At 36.8% G+C, this 24,976-nt stretch overlaps 1 protein-coding gene across 1 annotated transcript; it reads left to right on the top strand.

Moving 5' to 3' along the window:
• Positions 1-103: 103 nt before the first annotated feature.
• Positions 104-24,976, top strand: LOC106594836 (NACHT, LRR and PYD domains-containing protein 1b allele 2). The gene is made up of 11 exons (XM_082978248.1): positions 104-180; positions 12,084-12,273; positions 15,263-15,306; positions 17,340-17,377; positions 17,854-17,918; positions 18,051-18,265; positions 18,450-18,709; positions 18,961-19,095; positions 22,461-22,593; positions 22,670-22,699; positions 23,172-24,976. The coding sequence occupies exons 2-11, from the start codon at positions 12,158-12,160 to the stop codon at positions 23,504-23,506; spliced, it is 1,371 nt and encodes a 456-aa protein (XP_082834374.1). The 5' UTR covers positions 104-180; positions 12,084-12,157; the 3' UTR covers positions 23,507-24,976.

Genomic DNA, 24,976 nt, shown 5'->3' with positions numbered 1-24,976 from the left:
TATGAAGTTGTGGGCTGAACACCTGCATTAAGTGTATGAAGACTTTACATGACATAAATATAAACATATAATATAAACCTATACCTGTTGAACCCGCCCACTGTGTTGAAATAGGAAGTACATTTATACGGAAATAGAGGAAGAAATGGACACGGTCGGTCAAAGAAAAACGTTTCTGAGGTTTGTACTGTAGCGTTCTTTTACAATTTAACATAGAAAAGTGTTTTAGAGAAGTTAGACTATTCAAGAGAAAGGTGATTTAGGTGGTAAAACATCCGCAGAATTATAAAGTTATACAATACTGATTTCAACTTTCAATAATGATCGTGTTAGGCTTATGCTGATTCCTATATTGATTAACCTAATCAATATAACGTTTTGTTTTTGTCTTTGAGATGTGGTATTATTATTATAGGCGATTGACAGCACATTATAATAATTACGCATGATCCAGTCGAAACTGTTCTTTCACTTTCCAGGAAGAAGACGAACATTGTAATTCTTAGTAAAGCTGTCGCTAAAGAAACTAGTCCGTTTCGTCAAGTAAAAGTGACGTAAAACTATGTAAACGATGGCTAAATCAAAGTTTATGTTGGGAAAAGCTTTCTGGTGACGCAGATCAGAAAGGCGGTGGTCCGTTTTGGGTCGCTGTTGGTGCGCCGCCCCGGTGCTCATTGTTTAAAGCACATGTTGAATCGTTGTCGTCACACCATTTTCTCATGAATTCAAGTCTCGGTGCACCGGGCGTGAATCCAATCGGTGTATGGGTTAATTTACTCAACGATACGAGGAAGGACCAACCTGAATTATCCAATAGAAACTCTCGTTGTCGTTCTGAAACGTTTTGGGAACGGTTTCTCCTTTTAGGCTACTACTAAACCAGAACAAGAAACGAAAGTGTGTGTGTGTGTGTGTGTGTGTGTGTGTGTACACTGTTCTCTTAAAGGGTTAGGAATAAATAGCTGTCAGCTATTTTAACGGTCTGTAACGTCTACTTGGTAAAACGTTTATAATGTCTACTACCATCTTTCAATGTAAAGTCTTTGTCAGTTGTGTGTGTTGACCCCAGGAAGACTAGTTGTTGTTAAGGAGTCAGCTAATGGGGATCCAACCAGGTAGACTAGCTGTTATGGAGTCAGCTAATGGGGATCCTTTTTAAATCAAACAACAGATTGGGCTGTCTTAATTGTTTGTGACCATGGACCGTAAAATAAGAAAAGTCTCTCATGAAGTCAACCAAGTAAAAGTGATGTGCAACAAAAGGAAAATGAACTACCGGTAGTTAAATATAATATAATATAGGGCTAAATGAACTACCGGTGTCGTGGAAAATTGTCTTAAGAATAACACTCTTACAAGAACTTGTAAATTCAATATAGACTTTAATACAGAGTAGTAAAGCCGAGCCGGTCCGCGGAAACAACTGCCTTCCTCAGGCCCCGGCTCTGCTTTTATACACATACAATACATAGGTCCATCCTTTATGTAAATGAAGTCATTTCTCTTATGTTTTCCGCCACCATTGTCTTTCAACACTATGGATAACGCCCATATCTGAGGATAACGCCCACATCTGCTTTCAATTCTAACATAACGGTGGCTGAAATCTCCTCATGTTGGTATCAAAAAATAATGCATGCATTGCATGGTTATGCTTGGTTGTGTTACTGTCATCCTTTCCCGTGTGATTCTCTGTAAGTATATCCGGGCCTTGTTTACTTAGCTTGGGTTCATCCATCCGGCCATACATTTAGCTTGCCTGGCCGTTGTGTGGTCCCTAACATCCTGTTATCTCTACTTAGGACCAGATGTTAGTCTTCTCTTCCCATAGCTAATGTATTTATGTCTTTCCTTCCTTCAGCACGTCTGCTTTTCTCCCACACCGGTAGTTTAATATAATATAATATAGGGCTAAATGAACTACCGGCAGTTAAATATAATATAGGGCTAAATGAACTACCGGTAGTTTAATATAATATAATATAGGGCTAAATGAACTACCGGTAGTTTAATATAATATAGGGCTAAATGAACTACCGGTAGTTAAATATAATATAATATAGGGCTAAATGAACTACCGGTAGTTTAATATAATATAGGGCTAAATGAACTACCGGTAGTTAAATATAATATATTATAGGGCTAAATGAACTACCGGTAGTTTAATATAATATAATATAGGGCTAAATGAACTACCGGCAGTTAAATATAATATAGGGCTAAATGAACTACCGGTAGTTTAATATAATATAGGGCTAAATGAACTACCGGTAGTTAAATATAATATAGGGCTAAATGAACTACCGGTAGTTAAATATAATATAATATAGGGCTAAATGAACTACCGGTAGTTAAATATAATATAGGGCAAAATGAACTACCGGCAGTTAAATATAATATAGGGCTAAATGAACTACCGGTAGTTTAATATAATATAATATAGGGCTAAATGAACTACGGGTAGTTAAATATAATATAATATAATATAGGGCTAAATGAACTACCGGTAGTTAAATATAATATAGGGCTAAATGAACTACCGGTAGTTTAATATAATATAATATAGGGCTAAATGAACTACCGGTAGTTTAATATAATATAGGGCTAAATGAACTACCAGTAGTTAAATATAATATAATATAATATAGGGCTAAATGAACTACCGGTAGTTAAATATAATATAGGGCTAAATGAACTACCGGTAGTTTAATATAATATAATATAGGGCTAAATGAACTACCGGTAGTTAAATATAATATAGGGCTAAATGAACTACCGGTAGTTAAATATAATATAATATAGGGCTAAATGAACTACCGGTAGTTTAATATAATATAGGGCTAAATGAACTACCGGTAGTTTAATATAATATAATATAATATAGGGCTAAATGAACTACCGGTAGTTAAATATAATATAGGGCTAAATGAACTACCGGTAGTTTAATATAATATAATATAGGGCTAAATGAACTACCGGTAGTTTAATATAATATAGGGCTAAATGAACTACCAGTAGTTAAATATAATATAATATAGGGCTAAATGAAGTACTGGTAGTTTAATATAATATAGGGCTAAATGAACTACCGGTAGTTTAATATAATATAGGGCTAAATGAACTACCGGTAGTTTAATATAATATAATATAGGGCTAAATGAACTACCGGCAGTTAAATATAATATAGGGCTAAATGAACTACCGGTAGTTTAATATAATATAGGGCTAAATGAACTACCGGTAGTTTAATATAATATAATATAATATAATATAATATAGGGCTAAATGAACTACTGGTAGTTAAATATAATATAGGGCTAAATGAACTACCGGTAGTTTAATATAATATAGGGCTAAATGAACTACTGGTAGTTTAATATAATATAGGGCTAAATGAACTACTGGTAGTTTAATATAATATAGGGCTAAATGAACTACCGGTAGTTTAATATAATATAGGGCTTAATGAAGTACCAGTAGTTAAATATAATATAGGGCTAAATGAACTACCGGTAGTTTAATATAATATAATATAGGGCTAAATGAACTACCGGTAGTTTAATATAATATAGGGCTAAATGAACTACCGGTAGTTTAATATAATATAGGGCTAAATGAACTACCGGTAGTTTAATATAATATAGGGCTAAATGAACTACCGGTAGTTAAATATAATATAGGGCTAAATGAACTACGGGTAGTTAAATATAATATAATATAATATAGGGCTAAATGAACTACTGGTAGTTTAATATAATATAATATAGGGCTAAATGAACTACTGGTAGTTTAATATAATATATTATAGGGCTAAATGAACTACCGGTAGTTTAATATAATATATTATAGGGCTAAATGAACTACCGGTAGTTTAATATAATATAATATAGGGCTAAATGAACTACCGGTAGTTTAATATAATATAATATAGGGCTAAATGAACTACCGGTAGTTTAATATAATATAATATAATATAGGGCTAAATGAACTACCGGTAGTTAAATATAATATAATATAATATAGGGCTAAATGAACTACCGGTAGTTTAATATAATATAATATAGGGCTAAATGAACTACCGGTAGTTTAATATAATATAGGGCTAAATGAACTACCGGTAGTTTAATATAATATAGGGCTAAATGAACTACCGGTAGTTTAATATAATATAATATAGGGCTAAATGAACTACTGCTAGTTTAATATAATATAGGGCTTAATGAAGTACCGGTAGTTAAATATAATATAATATATTATAGGGCTGAATGAAGTACCGGTAGTTTAATATAATATAATATATTATAGGGCTGAATGAAGTACCGGTAGTTTAATATAATATAATATATTATAGGGCTGAATGAAGTACCGGTAGTTTAATATAATATAATATATTATAGGGCTGAATGAAGTACCGGTAGTTTAATATAATATATTATAGGGCTGAATGAAGTACCGGTAGTTTAATATAATATATTATAGGGCTGAATGAAGTACCGGTAGTTTAATATAATATATTATAGGGCTGAATGAAGTACCGGTAGTTTAATATAATATATTATAGGGCTGAATGAAGTACCGGTAGTTTAATATAATATATTATAGGGCTGAATGAAGTACCGGTAGTTTAATATAATATAATATAGGGCTGAATGACGTACCGGTAGTTTAACATAATATATTATAGGGCTGAATGACGTACCGGTAGTTTAATATAATATATTATAGGGCTGAATGAAGTACCGGTAGTTTAATATAATATAATATAGGGCTGAATGAAGTACCGGTAGTTTAATATAATATATTATAGGGCTGAATGACGTACCGGTAGTTTAATATAATATATTATAGGGCTGAATGACGTACCGGTAGTTTAACATAATATATTATAGGGCTGAATGACGTACCGGTAGTTTAATATAATATATTATAGGGCTGAATGAAGTACCTGTAGTTTAATATAATATAATATAGGGCTGAATGAAGTACCGGTAGTTTAATATAATATATTATAGGGCTGAATGAAGTACCGGTAGTTTAATATAATATAGGGCTAAATGAACTACCGGTAGTTTAATATAATATAGGGCTAAATGAACTACCGGTAGTTTAATATAATATAGGGCTAAATGAACTACCGGTAGTTTAATATAATATAATATAATATAGGGCTAAATGAACTACTGCTAGTTTAATATAATATAGGGCTAAATGAACTACCGGTCGTTTAATATAATATAGGGCTTAATGAAGTACCGGTAGTTAAATATAATATAATATATTATAGGGCTGAAGGAAGTACCGGTAGTTTAATATAATATAATATATTATAGGGCTGAATGAAGTACCGGTAGTTTAATATAATATAATATATTATAGGGCTGAATGAAGTACCGGTAGTTTAATATAATATAATATATTATAGGGCTGAATGAAGTACCGGTAGTTTAATATAATATAATATATTATAGGGCTGAATGAAGTACCGGTAGTTTAATATAATATATTATAGGGCTGAATGAAGTACCGGTAGTTTAATATAATATATTATAGGGCTGAATGAAGTACCGGTAGTTTAATATAATATATTATAGGGCTGAATGAAGTACCGGTAGTTTAATATAATATATTATAGGGCTGAATGAAGTACCGGTAGTTTAATATAATATATTATAGGGCTGAATGAAGTACCGGTAGTTTAATATAATATAATATAGGGCTGAATGACGTACCGGTAGTTTAACATAATATATTATAGGGCTGAATGACGTACCGGTAGTTTAATATAATATATTATAGGGCTGAATGAAGTACCGGTAGTTTAATATAATATAATATAGGGCTGAATGAAGTACCGGTAGTTTAATATAATATATTATAGGGCTGAATAAAGTACCGGTAGTTTAATATAATATATTATAGGGCTGAATAAAGTACCGGTAGTTTAATATAATATATTATAGGGCTGAATGACGTACCGGTAGTTTAATATAATATATTATAGGGCTGAATGACGTACCGGTAGTTTAATATAATATATTATAGGGCTGAATGACGTACCGGTAGTTTAATATAATATATTATAGGGCTGAATGACGTACCGGTAGTTTAACATAATATATTATAGGGCTGAATGACGTACCGGTAGTTTAATATAATATATTATAGGGCTGAATGAAGTACCGGTAGTTTAATATAATATAATATAGGGCTGAATGAAGTACCGGTAGTTTAATATAATATATTATAGGGCTGAATAAAGTACCGGTAGTTTAATATAATATATTATAGGGCTGAATAAAGTACCGGTAGTTTAATATAATATATTATAGGGCTGAATGACGTACCGGTAGTTTAATATAATATATTATAGGGCTGAATGACGTACCGGTAGTTTAATATAATATATTATAGGGCTGAATGAAGTACCGGTAGTTTAATATAATATAATATAATATAGGGCTGAATGAAGTACCGGTAGTTTAATATAATATATTATAGGGCTGAATGAAGTACCGGTAGTTAAATATAGGGCTAAATGAAGTACCGGTAGTTAAATATAGGGCTAAATGAAGTACCGGTAGTTTAATATAATATATTATAGGGCTGAATAAAGTACCGGTAGTTTAATATAATATAATATAGGGCTGAATGAAGTACCGGTAGTTTAATATAATATAATATATTATAGGGTTGAATGAACTACCGGTAGTTTAATATAATATATTATAGGGCTGAATGAAGTACCGGTAGTTTAATATAAAATTTTATAGGGCTGAATGAAGTACCGGTAGTTTAATATTATATATTATAGGGCTGAATGAAGTACCGGTAGTTTAACATAATATATTATAGGGCTGAATGACGTACCGGTAGTTTAATATAATATATTATAGGGCTGAATGAAGTACCTGTAGTTTAATATAATATAATATAGGGCTGAATGAAGTACCGGTAGTTTAATATAATATATTATAGGGCTGAATGAAGTACCGGTAGTTTAATATAATATATTATAGGGCTGAATGACGTACCGGTAGTTTAATATAATATATTATAGGGCTGAATGACGTACCGGTAGTTTAATATAATATATTATAGGGCTGAATGAAGTACCGGTAGTTTAATATAATATAATATAGGGCTGAATGAAGTACCGGTAGTTTAATATAATATATTATAGGGCTGAATGAAGTACCGGTAGTTAAATATAGGGCTAAATGAAGTACCGGTAGTTAAATATAGGGCTAAATGAAGTACCGGTAGTTTAATATAATATATTATAGGGCTGAATAAAGTACCGGTAGTTTAATATAATATAATATAGGGCTGAATGAAGTACCGGTAGTTTAATATAATATAATATATTATAGGGTTGAATGAACTACCGGTAGTTTAATATAATATATTATAGGGCTGAATGAAGTACCGGTAGTTTAATATAATATATTATAGGGCTGAATGAAGTACCGGTAGTTTAATATTATATATTATAGGGCTGAATGAAGTACCGGTAGTTTAATATAATATAATATAGGGTTGAATGAACTACCGGTAGTTTAATATAATATATTATAGGGCTGAATGAAGTACCGGTAGTTTAATATAATATATTATAGGGCTGAATGACGTACCGGTAGTTTAATATAATATATTATAGGGCTGAATGACGTACCGGTAGTTTAATATAATATATTATAGGGCTGAATGAAGTACCGGTAGTTTAATATAATATAATATAGGGCTGAATGAAGTACCGGTAGTTTAATATAATATATTATAGGGCTGAATGAAGTACCGGTAGTTAAATATAGGGCTAAATGAAGTACCGGTAGTTAAATATAGGGCTAAATGAAGTACCGGTAGTTTAATATAATATATTATAGGGCTGAATAAAGTACCGGTAGTTTAATATAATATAATATAGGGCTGAATGAAGTACCGGTAGTTTAATATAATATAATATATTATAGGGTTGAATGAACTACCGGTAGTTTAATATAATATATTATAGGGCTGAATGAAGTACCGGTAGTTTAATATAATATATTATAGGGCTGAATGAAGTACCGGTAGTTTAATATTATATATTATAGGGCTGAATGAAGTACCGGTAGTTTAATATAATATAATATAGGGTTGAATGAACTACCGGTAGTTTAATATAATATATTATAGGGCTGAATGAAGTACCGGTAGTTTAATATAATATATTATAGGGCTGAATGACGTACCGGTAGTTTAATATAATATATTATAGGGCTGAATGACGTACCGGTAGTTTAATATAATATATTATAGGGCTGAATGAAGTACCGGTAGTTTAATATAATATAATATAATATAGGGCTGAATGAAGTACCGGTAGTTTAATATAATATATTATAGGGCTGAATGAAGTACCGGTAGTTTAATATAATATAATATAATATAGGGCTGAATGAAGTACCGGTAGTTTAATATAATATATTATAGGGCTGAATGAAGTACCGGTAGTTAAATATAGGGCTAAATGAAGTACCGGTAGTTAAATATAGGGCTAAATGAAGTACCGGTAGTTTAATATAATATATTATAGGGCTGAATAAAGTACCGGTAGTTTAATATAATATAATATAATATAGGGCTGAATGAAGTACCGGTAGTTTAATATAATATAATATATTATAGGGTTTAATGAACTACCGGTAGTTTAATATAATATATTATAGGGCTGAATGAAGTACCGGTAGTTTAATATAATATATTATAGGGCTGAATGAAGTACCGGTAGTTTAATATTATATATTATAGGGCTGAATGAAGTACCGGTAGTTTAATATAATATTATATATGGTTGAATGAACTACCGGTAGTTTAATATAATATATTATAGGGCTGAATGAAGTACCGGTAGTTTAATATAATATATTATAGGGCTGAATGACGTACCGGTAGTTTAATATAATATATTATAGGGCTGAATGACGTACCGGTAGTTTAATATAATATATTATAGGGCTGAATGACGTACCGGTAGTTTAATATAATATATTATAGGGCTGAATGACGTACCGGTAGTTTAATATAATATATTATAGGGCTGAATGAAGTACCGGTAGTTTAATATAATATAATATAATATAGGGCTGAATGAAGTACCGGTAGTTTAATATAATATATTATAGGGCTGAATGAAGTACCGGTAGTTTAATATAATATAATATAATATAGGGCTGAATGAAGTACCGGTAGTTTAATATAATATATTATAGGGCTGAATGAAGTACCGGTAGTTAAATATAGGGCTAAATGAAGTACCGGTAGTTAAATATAGGGCTAAATGAAGTACCGGTAGTTTAATATAATATATTATAGGGCTGAATAAAGTACCGGTAGTTTAATATAATATAATATAATATAGGGCTGAATGAAGTACCGGTAGTTTAATATAATATAATATATTATAGGGTTTAATGAACTACCGGTAGTTTAATATAATATATTATAGGGCTGAATGAAGTACCGGTAGTTTAATATAATATATTATAGGGCTGAATGACGTACCGGTAGTTTAATATAATATATTATAGGGCTGAATGACGTACCGGTAGTTTAATATAATATATTATAGGGCTGAATGACGTACCGGTAGTTTAATATAATATATTATAGGGCTGAATGAAGTACCGGTAGTTTAATATAATATAATATAATATAGGGCTGAATGAAGTACCGGTAGTTTAATATAATATATTATAGGGCTGAATGAAGTACCGGTAGTTAAATATAGGGCTAAATGAAGTACCGGTAGTTAAATATAGGGCTAAATGAAGTACCGGTAGTTTAATATAATATATTATAGGGCTGAATAAAGTACCGGTAGTTTAATATAATATAATATAGGGCTGAATGAAGTACCGGTAGTTTAATATAATATAATATATTATAGGGTTGAATGAACTACCGGTAGTTTAATATAATATATTATAGGGCTGAATGAAGTACCGGTAGTTTAATATAAAATATTATAGGGCTGAATGAAGTACCGGTAGTTTAATATTATATATTATAGGGCTGAATGAAGTACCGGTAGTTTAATATAATATAATATAGGGTTGAATGAACTACCGGTAGTTTAATATAATATATTATAGGGCTGAATGACGTACCGGTAGTTTAATATAATATATTATAGGGCTGAATGACGTGTTAAACGTTTAGATTGGGAGCTTGCTGGTTAAACAGATCAGAAAGGCGGTTGTCCGTTCTGCTCACTTCAGGTGCACTCGATTTAACTTGAGCCGATGTGTTCAATGATTGTCAGCACACACCATTCGTCTTTAATGCAAACCCCACCAGCCAGTGTGCAGGTGGAGATAATCTGATCGCACCTCATGTGAACTCAAGCCGTGGGCCTTTTCAGTAAACAGAACAAAACGGAGAGCGACCTACCTGAATTTGTCTAATAGAAACTCTAGTTTTTTGTTGCAGAACGTTTTCCTTTGCAGACCGTTTTTACTATGGTTTTCTACAGTGTGCACTAATGAATACACCCCAGCTCAGGCTCAATCAAACGTACTCGCCTCACGTCCATCAGATGCATCAAACTCTTTGCTTTCCACAACGCTACGTTGGGGATGTCGCACTAGGCTGCGGTGTGTTCTGTGTACTGCATGAATTCAATATCTTAAACTTGTGCGTTGCTTTACCGTGCGGTGGTACACATGGAAGAATACACACAGACTCCACCTAGCTAGCTTTTAGCGAGTTGAAAAGCAAAGCACACGTGTGTCAGCTATGGAAAATGCTGGCTAGACCTCCGGCAAAACAAAACCTCATATACATCTGGTGGACATCGGGCATTATGCTGCGTATATAACCTGGCTAAACATCCAGCAAAACAAAACCTCATATACATCTGGTGGACATTATGCTGTGTTCATAACCTGGCTAAACATCCAGCAAAACAAAACCTCATATACATCTGGTGGACATTATGCTGCCTTCATAACCTGGCTAGACATCCAGCAAAACAAAACCTCATATACATCTGGTGGACATTATGCTGTGTTCATAACCTGGCTAAACATCCAGCAAAACAAAACCTCATATACATCTGGTGGACATTATGCTGTGTTCATAACCTGGCTAAACATCCAGCAAAACAAAACCTCATATACATCTGGTGGACATTATGCTGTGTTCATAACCTGGCTAAACATCCAGCAAAACAAAACCTCATATACATCTGGTGGACATTATGCTGTGTTCATAACCTGGCTAGACATCCAGCAAAACAAAACCTCATATACATCTGGTGGACATTATGCTGTGTTCATAACCTGGCTAAACATCCAGCAAAACAAAACCTCATATACATCTGGTGGACATTATGCTGCCTTCATAACCTGGCTAAACATCCAGCAAAACAAAACCTCATATACATCTGATGGACATCGGGCATTATGCTGTGTTCATAACCAAGTGGGAAGGTGGTGATTACCAGTTGTGATTGTAAATAAATAGTGTTCAAAAACCATATTAATATATTGCTTTTTTAATTTTTTTTATAAATAGCGTGACATAACAACCAAGATGCCCAGCGCTTCAAGCCCCAGCCTCCTCCTCCAACATCCCCTCACTCTAAATGTCAGTCTCATCTCGCGCCCAACACAGTCCAATGCATTTAAATATCTTGCCCGCTCCATAGCAAGCTGCTCTCTCTGCACCGATTGGTGAAGTCATTTAACGTAGAGCTAAATAAAAATACAAATAGAGTGATTTCAGAGGTTTAAAAAAGGAACGATATAAACAGTTACTTTTTTGGGGGGGTTTGAACCGGTTCAGAATGTAATTTTGCTCGTCTAAAGAGTGGGAAAATGTATGGTTCTGTTAAGAACGAAACAATTGGAAAATAATTAAAGTTCCAACCTCTGGTTGTTACATTTTAACTGACAAATGCTGTTATCGAGGTCATTTCCTTTAGCAGGTGATGTCGTTGTGTGGACTCTGTGACCACGGACAGTGAACGTCTTGTCATTGTTAATGGTACTTCCAACAATTTTCAGAAATATTGACTGTTAATCTGTTATTTCATATTGTAGCTGAGTGAGCTGTGACTTACATCTAAAACAAGTTTCTCTGGGGAGAGAGAGAGAAGGGGACCACTGCCTCTAAAATGAGTCTGTCTGGGGAGAGCGAGGAGAGAGGAATTGCCTCTAAGAGGAGGTATTCTGAGAGAGAGCGGGCCAATGCCTCTATAAATAGTTTGCCTCAAGACACCAGTTCTACGAGGTAAGAGTTCAGTTGTAAATTTAATATATACAGTTGAAGTCGGAAGTTTACATACACCTTAGCCAAACACATTTAAACTCAGTTTTTCACAATTCCTGACATTTAATCCTAGTAAAAATTCCCTGTCTTAGGTCTGTTAGGATCACCACTTTATTTTAAGAATGTGAAATGTCAGAATAATAGTAGGGAGAATGATTTATTTCAGCTTTTATTTCTTTCACCACATTCCCAGTGGGTCAGAAGTTTACATACACTCAATTAGTATTTGGTAGCATTGCCTTTTTAAATAGTTTCACTTGGGTAAAACGTTTCAGGTAGCTTCCCACAATAAGTTGGGTGAATTTTGGCCCATTCCTCCTGACAGAACTGGTGTAACTGAGTCAGGTTTGTAGGCCTCCTTGCTCGCTCACACTTTTTCAGTTCTGCCCACAAATGTTCTATAGGATTGACGTCAGAGCTTTGTGATGGCCACTCCAATACCTTGACTTTGTTGTCCTTAAGCCATTTTGCCACAACTTTGGAAGAATGCGTGGGGTCATTGTCCATTTGGAAGACCCATTTGCGACCAAGCTTGAACTTCCTGACTGATGTCTTGAGATGTTGCTTCAATATATCCACTTAAGTTTCCTACCTCATGATGCCATCTATTTTGTGAAGTGCACCAGTCACTCCTGCAGCAAAGCACCCCCACAACATGATGCTGCCACCCCGGGCTTCACAGTTGGGATGGTGTTCTTCGGCTTGCAAGCCTCCCCCTTTTTCCTCCAAACATAACAATGGTCATTATGGCCAAACAGCTCTATTTTTGTTTCATCAGACCAGAGGACATTTCTCCAAAAAGTACAATCTTTGTCCCCATGTGCAGTTGCAAACCGTAGTCTGGCTTTTTAATGGCGGTTTTGGAGCAGTGGCTTCTTCCTTGCTGAGCGGCCTTTCAGGTTATGTTGATATAGGACTCGTTTTACTGTGGATATAGATACTTTTGTACCTGTTTCCTCCAGCATCTTCACAAGGTCGTTTGCTGTTCTGGGATTGATTTGCACTTTTTGCGCCAATGTACATTCATCTCTAGGAGACAGAACGCGTCTCCTTCCTGAGCTGTATGACGGCTGCGTGGTCCCATGGTGTTTATACTTGTGTACTATTGTTTGTACAGATGAACGTGGTACCTTCAGGCGTTTGGAAATTGCTCCCAAGGGTGAACTAGACTTGTGGAGGTCTACAATTTTTTTTTCTGATGTCTTGGCTGATTTCTTTAGATGTTCCCATGATGTCAAGCAAGGAGGCACTGAGTTTGAAGGTAGGCCTTCAAATACATCCACAGGTACACCTCCAATTGACTCAAATTATGTAAATTAGCCTATCAGAAGCTTCTAAAGCCATGACATCATTTTCTGGAATTTTCCAAGCTGTTTAAAGGCACAGTCAACTTAGTGTATGTAAACTTCTGACCCACTGGAATTGTGATACAGTGAATTATAAGTGAAATAATCTGTCTGTAAACAATTGTTGGAAAAATAACTTGTGTCATGCACAAAGTAGATGTCCTAACCGGCTTGCCAAAACTATAGTTTGTTAACAAGAAATTTGTGGAGTGGTTGAAAAACGAGTTTTAAATGACTCCAACCTAAGTGTATGTAAACTTCCGACTTCAACTATATTTATGCACACACACACACACACACACACACACACACACACACACACACACACACACACACACACACATACTTATTTTAAACAACTAATTTAATTAAGAGAAGTATTTCCAAATTACATAACATGTAGTTAGGGCTGTGACGGTCATGACATTTTGTCAGCAGGTGATTGTCAAGCATATAACTGTCTGTCTCACGGTAATTGACCGTTAATTAACAGAAACACGTTTAGCATCTCCTGTCTTCCACACACAGCCTACAAGCAACTGTTTCAGACCTTTGGAACATCTACATTTTTAAAATGTCTAATAAATCCATGTAATATAGTCAACACCACCACAATAAATCCATTATTTATATTAGACGGGTCTAAAGAAACATGATATGAAGAAAATGTAGAGTATTTCAGAAGAACAGAATAGCATACTCTGAGTTGTCCTGATGTTAGGTCCTGATCTGGCTGTGCCAAATGGCTGTGGGATACACTAGTTCATTTAGCAGACAAGGTTTGCTTAGAATTTTGTTGGCATTATTTTATATTATAGAATGAAGAATACAATTGAAAATAGCTAAATAAAATATATAATAAAATAAGGATATTTCCTTAATGATTTGAGGCAGTGTTCACATGCGGCTATTCTGTGTTGAGCAGTTAACAAAGAAACAGGAAGTCCTATATGATTAATTTAGTTAGTTATTCTACTTTAGTTGTGATACAAACTTTGGCCTGTGTGTTTAGATTGTTAACCTGTTTAGGATAGGGGGCAGTATTGACACGGCTGGATAAAAAACGTACCCGATTTAATCTGGTTACCACTCCTACCCAGTAACTAGAATATGCATATACTTATTAGTGAGTATAACAGAACTCATTTGGCTGGCAAAAAACTGAGAAGGTTTCATGCAGGAAGTGGCCTGTCTGACAAGGTGTCGTTCTTCTTGTCTCTGTTTATTGAAGAGTGAGGATCTTAGCTGTCCCGTGACACTTCCTACGGCTGCCATAGGCTCTCAGAAGGCGGTAAAAAGCTGAATCGTGGCTTTGCAGGCTCTGGCTGAAAAAAAAGTAGCGCGTTTGGGTAGTGGCCGGTGTAGGCCATCACTGTAAATAAGAATATGTTCTGAACTGACTTGCCTAATTAAATGTCACCTGTAATGTCACTATCACTTTATGGAAGTTGACATAGTGGGTTATGTCACATTTGGCAAAGCACCCTGCATAGGGAGCTGTTCTGACACCCTTTGTATTTCTTATCACTGTATGTATACAATATAAAGCCTTTAAGTTGTATTTAGTTTATTCACAGTCTATCCTTCTGCTTTACCAACACCAGAGACCATGGTGGAGAGAGTTGTATCAAGTCTGGACCTGAGAAATGTGAGTGTTAACTGATTTAAATTGTTTAAAAATGAAAATAGTTTTAAAGCATTCATTATAGTTGAGTCCCAGTCAAGGAACACAATCATGATCTATTTGGTCAAAACAAACTTAAAGGTAGAGTCAGCAATATGACATAGATGCACAAAGTAAACAGCATAGTGGGTCAATTTCTACAACAACTAAGAGTGTTGGAGCGCAAGGCTAAACTTCTCCGCTGTTTTGGTCCCGTGGCTAACACTCTGTAAGCGAGTGAAGAGAACCCTTGCACATGGGCAGATACTGTGTGTGACTGTGAGAGTTAAGTCAGGCATCTTGCTCATCGCAATATCTGTGGTGCTGCTCGTACAACATAATTTAGCTGACTCTACCTTTAAGCTCTTATCCTAGGATCTACCAGAAATCAGGCCCCCAACATCTACAAAACATGGACCAGAACGATGTTGTTTCCTGCTTCCACAAACATGAATTAATATAACACTAATGTCAGATTATGGTATGCTAATATGTTCCATGATTCATCCAATGGCATTGAGTTGTACACCACCTCAGTCACCGGCTTCATCAATAAGTGCATTGAGGACGTCGTCCCCACAGTGACTGTATGTACATATCCCAACCAGAAGCCATGAATTACAGGCAACATCCGCACCGAGCTAAAGGCTAGAGCTGCCGCTTTCAAGGAGCAGGACACTAATCCGGGAAGCTTATAAGAAATCCCGCTATGTCCTCAGACTAACCATCAAACAGGCAAAGTGTCAATACAGGACTAAGACTGAATCCTACTACCCCGGCTCTGACGTTCGTAGTATGTGGCAGGGCTTACAAACTATTACGGACTACAAAGGGAAACCCAGCTGCGAGCTGCCCAGTGACGCAAGCCTACCAGACGAGCTACATGCCTTTTTTGCTCGCTTCGAGGCAAGCAACAATGAAGCATGCATGAGAGCACCAGCTGTTCCGGATGACTGTGATCACGCTCTCCGTAACCGATGTGAGCAAGACCTTTAAACAGGTCAACATTCACAAGGCCGCTGTGCCAGACGGATTACCAGAGCGTGTACTCAGAGCATGTGTAGACCAACTGGCAAATGTCTGCACTGATCGAGTCTGTAATACCCACATGTTTCAAGCACACCACACTTGTCCCTGTGCCCAAGAAGGCGAAGTTAACCTGCCTAAATAACTACTGCCCCTTAGCACTCACGTCGGTAGCCATGAAGTGCTTTGAAAGGCTGGTCATGGCTCACATCAACACCATCATCCCGGAATCCCGAGACCCACTCCAATTCGCATACCGCCCCAACAGATCCACAGATGACACAATCTCTCTATTGCACTCCACACTGCCCTTGCCCACCTGGACAAAAGGAACAGCTATGTGAGAATGCTATTCATTGACTACAGCTCAGCGTTCAACACCATAGTGCCCACAAAGCTCATCACTAAGCTAAGGACCCTGGGACCAAACATCTCCCTCTGCAACTGGATCCTGGACTTCCTGACGGTCGCCCCCAGATGGTAAGGGTAGTCAACAACACAGCTGCCATGCTGATCCTCAACACCGGTTCCCCTCAGGGGTGCGTGCTCAGTCCCCTCCTGTACTCCCTGTTCACCCACGACTGCATGGCCAGGCACGACTCCAACACCATCGTTAAGTTTGCTGATGACACAACAGTGCCTGATCTGAGACAACGATGAGACGGCCTATAGGGAGGAGGTCAGAGACCTGCCAGTGTGGTGCCAGGCCAACAACCTCTCCCTCAACGTGATCAAGACAAAGGAGATGATTGTGGACTACAGGAAAAAGAGGACCGAGCACGCCCCCATTCTCATCGACGGTGGAGCAGGTTGAGAGCTTCGAGTTCCTTGGTGTCCACATCAACAACAAACTATCATGGTCAAAACACACCAAGACAGTTGGGAAGACTTGCTCACTTATATTCATTTTTATTACAAGTCTATTTAATAATTATTAATTCATTATTACGTGAGATTGTCCATTTTTAAATAACAAATACTTTTGGCTTCAGGGATTCCTCAGAGCTGTAAGACTTGTGACCATGTTGAGGTAAGTCATAATGTCAATTCTTACTTTTACATACCTGCAGGAGTCAGGCACAGTCTCAAAGCCAGGTGTGTACTGACCAACCATTCATACTGGGATATAGACAGTCCTGTGTTCTGCTTTAGTAATATAAACACAGTCTCAAAGCCAGGTGTGTACTGACCAACCATTCATACTGGGATATAGACAGTCCTGTGTTCTGCTTGTAGTCATGCAGGATTTTAGCTGTTGTCATATTTTGTCATTAGACAGTTTAATTGATAAATCACCAGCATTCCATGCAACATTTAATAAATACATTAGATTAGTTACTTTGGTTTAATTGGCCAGTTTCCTGGACACATTGAGTCTATTCCTGGACCTTAAATAACTTTCTATTGAAACTTCCATTGAGCATGCTTTTTAGTCCAGCACTAGACTCAATCTGTGTCCAGGAAACAGGCCCCATATGTATTACTGACATGCTTGTCCTTATTCAGGACTCCACACACAGACTTCAGATTGAACCCTTGACTTCCACTGTCCAGGGAGTGACAATGTTCAGGTAAAGTAACTACTTTTAACATTTCATTCCACCTGCTAGTGTATTTCCCCATTACCTTTGGTAAAAGTCTTCTAATCCAACCTCTCCATTTGACCATTGACCCTCTCTACCATATCTTGTTGTTGTCCTCAGGCACAGGACACCCAAAGGGAGTTATGAGTGCACAGTGTCTGGGCTCCGCTGGCTATGTGAGAGAGATGTCATTCTGAAGTATCACTTCAGGAACTGGGAACCCTACAGTCAACTTCTGAAAGACATGCAGTACACACAAGGTGGTCCATTGCTGGACATCACTATGGAGTTAGGTGAACTGGAGGAAGTTCATCTGCCACACTTTGTCTGTTTAGGTAAAACCATATAGAAATAGTATTCAGAAAGACATTTCCATGTAACTGAATTTCACTTCCTGAATTAATGAATTAACTATTTTGGGAGTTTGAGTTTAATGTGATCTGGTACTGCATATTCTTTGTGTTTTAGTTGGATGAATAATACAATATTTGTCTCTCTCCTTTTTATTGTGTTGTTCAGGGACCAACCCTTCCCTGAGGAATGAGATGAAGATTCTTCATGTAGAGGAACATGGAGTGTCTTTAGAGGAAGTGCATGAGGTCACCAGATTCCATGCTAAGATTCTCCATCCCAAGTTCTCATCGGCCTCTGTTGTACTGAAATATATCGCCTGTTGGAACGTAGATGTCCACTGTGACGTGATCCTCTATTTGGCAGTAAAAAGGTCAACAGTCATTTCAAGGCTGTACCTGCTCCTCAGAAACTCCAGTCAGAAAGAGGTGAGGCACTATCATTGAAGTGACAACAGTAAGTTGAAACTTACTGAAGGAAAGCTGATAGTTTGTTGAAAATCTCTAGATTACCAAGACAACATGCAGCTCTGTGAGAAATCTATTTCTGTTGGAACATTCATTAGTACAGTGTAATACAAATGTTGGTCATAGTTTATATTGTATCTCAGTTAGCTGCAAGTTGTGTGAGTTATGGGACTACATTGTTCTGACTGACTACTACATTGCTCATTTTGTAGGCTGTTCAGGAACGGGAGAAAGGTCAGCTGTCCCAAGGATATTCTGAATTTCTCCTGTCAAGTCCAAATGGGTCCTTAAAGCTGAACAATTGGTTTGCACTCAAGAATCCCCTCTCCACTTCCGTCAATCCAGAGGTACAGTTTTAGCAGGCTGAGGACATGAATCTGTCATATTGTATATGTCATGACTATCATTAATATGATGACTTATTTATTGAATCAATTAATTGTTACCCGATTTAAAAAATTACAAAAAGTTGAATTATTTAACAATTAACTCATTAGGAACCTGGGGCACCACGGAAGAAGTTGTTTCACGAGTTACCATCTCCTGAATTAAACTCAAGACGATATATATATATACACACACACACACACACACACACACACACACACACACACACACACACACCTCTCGATTAGTCACTTATCAATCATTACCTCATATCAGTCTCATTCTGAACGTCGCAGACCTCTTGAATCTGCAAGAACCCAAGCCTTTTCTGATCATTCAGTACTTCACCAATTTATTTAATTATTTATTTACTAACTAACTAAATAATAATACACATACACACTTACATGAGATGAAAAGTCCCTAGTGGACTGAAACGATATGACGGCTTGTTGCACAATGGAAAGGGGATGGAGAAAAATAGAGGGAGAGATATAGAGAGTCAACGCTTGGATACATTTGGAAACTAGTAGTCAGTAATCAGAGTACTTAGCACTCCAAGCAATGTAATGCAATGTATATACGTATTTAGGCGTAGATGTCTTTGTTTGTTGTCTCTCTGTTTTAACCAATCAAGTCTTCTAATTGTTGGGGTAGTTGTAGTTCACGCTTCGACGTAATTCTCAGCTTGTCCACCAGAGGTCACAATGTCCTTCTTAGTTGTAGAGCTTCTCTGGTAGTTGTTCAAATAGAGCAGACCTGTGATTGTCTGAGATGGGATTTCTTCCTTCCCACCTCGTGTCTTTTAGTCAAAGTTCTAAGACTACTTTTACATGTTACAGCTGCAGACTGAATGTTTCTGGACTCGTAGTGGAGGTTATCTTCTCACCTCGTGTTGGTTTTTCATAGTTTCCAACCATTTTCGTAACATTCAGCTGTCCATCTGCTGGTCCCATATGTTAATTATTAGTCATTCCCTTTAACCTCTATGGGCTAGGTGGGACGCTAGCGTGCCACCCGTGGTGCACTCCATCAACAGCAGGTGCATTTCAAGAGCGGCAAATTTGAATCCAAATAAATGTCAAAATTCAAATTTTTCAAAAATACAACTATGTTACACCATTTGAAAGATAAACATCTCCTTAATCTAACCACGTTTTACGATTTCAAAAAGGTTTTACGGCGAAAGCATAAATTTAGAGTATGTTAGGACAGTACATTTACAAGAGTTGTGTGTAATGTTTTGTCAAGTCAAAGACAGGGTCACCAAAACCATAAAACCAGCTAAAATGATGCACTAACCTTTTACAATCTCCATCAGATGACACTCCTAGGACATTATGTTAGACAATGCATGCATTTTTAGTTCTATCAAGTTCATATTTATATCCAAAAACAGCGTTTTACTATGGCATTGATGTTGAGGAAATCGTTTCCCTCCAATAACCGGCAGTCAAGTCAGCGTCACAAATTAAATAATTAAAATTAGAAAACATTGGTAAAATATTATATTGTCATTTAAAGAATTATAGATTTACATCTCTTGAACGCAATCAACTTGCCAGATTTAAAAATAACCTTACTGGGAAATCACACTTTGCAATAATCTGAGCACTGCGCCCAGAAAAATACGCGTTGCGATACAGACTAGACGTCATGTTGGGGAGATCTAAAATCGAAAATACTATGTAAATAATCCATTACCTTTGATTCTCTTCATCAGATGTCACTTCCAGGTATCACAGGTCCATAACGAATGTAGTTTTGTTAAAAAAAGCTCATCATTTATGTCCAAAAATCTCCGTCTCGTTAGCACATGATGTAAGCCAGCCGGACTTCTCGTCATGAACGAGGGGAAAAAATATATTTCCGTTCGTTCAAACATGTCAAACGTTGTATAGCATAAATCATTAGGGCCTTTTTTAACCAGAACATGAATAATATTCAAGGTGGACGAATGCATACTCTTTTATAACGTATTGGAACGAGGGTACCCAACATGAACTCGCGCGCCAGGTGTCTAATGGGACATCATCGTTCCATGGCTCTTGTTCGGTCAGATCTCCCTCCAGAAGACTCAAAACACTTTGTAAAGGCTGGTGACATCTAGTGGAAGCAATAGGAAGTGCCAAAATATTCCTCAGCCCCTGTGTTTTTCAATGGGATAGGTTTAAAGTCAATACAACACATCAGGCATCCACTTCCTGTCAGAAAATGTCTCAGGGTTTTGCCTGCCAAATGAGTTCTGTTATACTCACAGACACCATTCAAACAGTTTTAGAAACTTTAGAGTGTTTTCTATCCATATATAATAAGTATATGCATATTCTAGTTACTGGGTAGGATTAGTAACCAGATTAAATCGGGTACATTTTTTTATCCAGACGTGCAAATGCTGCCCCCTAGCCCTAACAGGTTAAGCACTCTGGCCAAAGGGGCGGTTCCATCACAATGACACAGTCTTCTGACCTCATTTGGGGGCGTCGTTTAGTTTTATGTGCAACGGACATGAAAAACGATGATCTCCTTAGAAAACGAAAATCACATTCCTATCTTAACAAAAATAGTTTCATCGTTCTTCATATTTCCTACACAACGTAAAGGATGTAAACCTGACATGCACAGTGTGAAAGCTCTTCAAGTTACATTATTTTCATTATACAGTTTTTATTGACATCACAAAATAATAAAACAATATGACATGATTATTCTTTAGATCCCCACCACATTTCTATCGTTTAAATATTGTTCCAATATTAACTTTTTCTGACATTTTTATAGTTTTGGCGGAAAAAGTTTCCTGGAAAACAAAGGCATTCCTTTGGTTAGTACTGAAGAGCAAGAGGGAGATTTCCCTCCTGCCTAATTTATGACCGGGTGTTAAGGTGTCATAACCGGCCTTCCTCTGGGAAAGAGGTCTGGCTATCTGTCAGCCATTTGCCAAGCTGATCTGAGCCCTTGGATCCTCAGCCAGGAGAGTCATGACAGTCCACCTCTGGTGGGTTCGACCTTGGAAGGATTCTGCAAGTTACAAACTGCCATAAAAATGACCACGGGATGTCCTGGTTGCAGGAGCCTTTTGGTTGGCACTGAAGAGCAGGAAAGAGATTTTATTTATTTAAGGTGTCAAAACTGGCCCAACTCCCCCATCTCCTCTCCTGTGGGGTCTGGCTATCTGTCAGCCATTTGCCAAGCTGATCTTAGGCCTTGGATCCTCAGCCAGGAGAGTCATGACAATATGAATAACTGGAATATAATTATATTTCACCCTTTCTCTCTCTCTCTGTCTGTTGTCGCAACCATTGCACCATATGGCCTTCTACAGAAGATTCAGCTGTTACCTGCAGACACCACACCAAGCTGTTGTAAGATGATTATGGGAAACACAGGGGTTGACATTGAGATGGAGTTAATTGGGGATGATGAGAGGATAGCATGGAGAGATATGCTACGAACAGGTAGGAGAATATGTCAATAACTTATTTTCTGACAGATGCTATTTAGAGTGATATAACCTATTTTTGTTTCTTTCAGATGAATACATCACTGAAACCCATTCAACTAGTAAGTAAACATGAGAGATACAAACCAATGACTTGAGGGCCAGTCAACATGGTTTACTGTAGGACCTGGACTAGTCCTGATTATAAAAGACTGTCTTCAAGAACAATGACATCTCCTCCAGGACTTGATGTAGATTAACCTGGTTCTGAATGCCCCAATGACATCTCCTCCAGGACTTGATGTAGATTAGCCTGGTTCTGAATGACCCAATGACATCTCCTCCAGGACTTGATGTAGATTAGCCTGGTTCTGAATGCCCCAGACTGTTTTTCTGTGAAACTGAATATGAATGAAACAGTAATGGTGTGATGTGTTCATTGATGCATGTCGTTATTGTTCGAGAATAGGGTCTCAATGCAAAGATTCAATAATGCAATTTAGACTTTTGTCGGTCACTTTGAAAGAAGTCTGCTTCTAAATGACTGAAATGTAAATGTTCAAATGTAGTTATTTTGTAACCTGACTCTCTCAGGTGCTGTGTTGGGGGCAGGAGGTCCGACTGAGAGCAGTCTGACTGGTTCCGCAGAGCAGCAGCTGCGTTCTGTACGGACAGAGTTTGTGAAACGAGTATCAGGACCTGTCCTGAATGAACTGCTGGACGTACTCCTGCAACACACAGTCATCAACCAGGAGGAAATGGAGTCAGTGAAGGTGATAGCTGAGAGGACAGAGAAGGCACGTGACATCATCGACATGATGTTGAGAAAAGGAAATGAGTCATGTTCCAGGATGATCAACCTTCTTGGGGAGCTGGACCAATGTCTTTGTTCACTGCTTCAGATCAACAGTGTTGGGGTACCAACCTAATGGTAGAATGGATAGTAACAGTGTTGGGGTACCAACCTAATGGTAGAATGGATAGTAACAGTGTTGGGGTACAAAATACAAAAATAACTGTACAAATGTTATGGAGACACAGTGTTGTGTAAAAACATTGCATATAATAATTGGAATCATTTGGACCGGGGAGACCTGATCCGAGATCAACCCTCCTAATCAACACCATGGGGTGTATTCACTAGGAAACAGACCTGATCCTAGATCAACCCTCCTATTCAACACCATGGGGTGTATTCACTAGGAAACAGACCTGATCCTAGATCAACACTCCTATTCAACACCATGGGGTGTATTCACTAGGAAACAGACCTGATCCTAGATCAACACTCCTATTCAACACCAAGGGGTGTATTCACTAGGAAACAGACCTGATCCTAGATCAACCCTCCTATTCAACACCACGGGGTGTATTCACTAGGAAACAGACCTGATCCTAAATCAACACTACCTGAATTTGTCCCAAAGAAACTACTATTTTGTTGCAAAACGTTGTGCTACGGTGGGTGACTAATTAATACACCCCTGATCTGACTGGGCTGTAAATCTTGGTAAAAAAAGCAACAACAATCCTCCACCACCCTCTTCAGAGGACAAATATCATAGTTTTATTTCAGCTTTTTTGCTACACATACATTTCCATGTGCCATATATTTTTTAATTGGGATGTGATGTTTTACAAAATGTTTGAACCTTTCTAATTGTATGGTATCCACAGATTGTGAGCTAAAGATGAAAACCTTTCCTGCAGGTATTATTATGCGGGTTATTGTAATTGACTGACTGTGTCTTTCCAAATCACCCAACACTGCTATTTGTAAGGTTAACTTTAAGCACGTGATTTTTTTTTAACCGTTCCTGAACCTGTGAGCAGAAACTAGCTACATCGGGGCAATACCAGAATAAATGATCTATTGATTCTGTCTCTTCACAACAAAATCTACAGAGCTGAGATTGTTGTATTGTTGCCCTATATATATATATATATATATATATATATATTATATATATATATAGTATTCTGTTGGTGGCAAGAAATGTATATAATCATTTATATTGAAAACTGTTGAGTCAAGTGTAGTTTTTGTACCAGTTCATTAACCATATGCCATGGAATTGGTACATCGAAATTCTCCTCCCTGTTATTTTGCAACCTGTATGGCGCAGCTGTCAACATTTTTGTCCTATGATGAAACTGGTATATTTTTCCATTTATGCTAGTTCCTTTCAGCCAATTTGTATCTTTAATGTATGGCAGGCAAACAAGTTCCCTACCGTCTCCCTTTTCCACTTGCCGACTCCATTTTTGTGGTAGTGCTGCAATTAGTTGGTTGTAAATTTGGATTGAGCAGACATTCCCATATATTTTAGATAACTGCATATGTGACAACTCCATTTCAATTCATAATATCATAATAAATAAAATACAATTTTGAAACA

This window comes from Salmo salar, chromosome 08, assembly GCF_965601325.2.
Source record: "Salmo salar chromosome 08, fSalSal1, whole genome shotgun sequence".
Taxonomy (NCBI): Eukaryota; Metazoa; Chordata; class Actinopteri; order Salmoniformes; family Salmonidae; genus Salmo; species Salmo salar.
The sequence above is the reverse complement of the archived record's forward strand: the minus strand, read 5'-3'. Positions and strand labels throughout refer to the sequence as shown.

What these genes read in the sequence shown, in the direction of transcription:
- LOC106594836 (XM_082978248.1), top strand. Translation starts at nt 12,158, where the DNA reads ATGAGTCTGTCTGGGGAGAGCGAGGAGAGAGGAATTGCCTCTAAGAGG. An exon ending in CAAGTCTGGACCTGAGAAAT is followed by an intron (nt 15,307 to 17,339) that starts GTGAGTGTTAAC and finishes TTTTGGCTTCAG; the next exon opens with GGATTCCTCAGAGCTGTAAG. An exon ending in CACTGAAACCCATTCAACTA is followed by an intron (nt 22,700 to 23,171) that starts GTAAGTAAACAT and finishes TGACTCTCTCAG; the next exon opens with GTGCTGTGTTGGGGGCAGGA.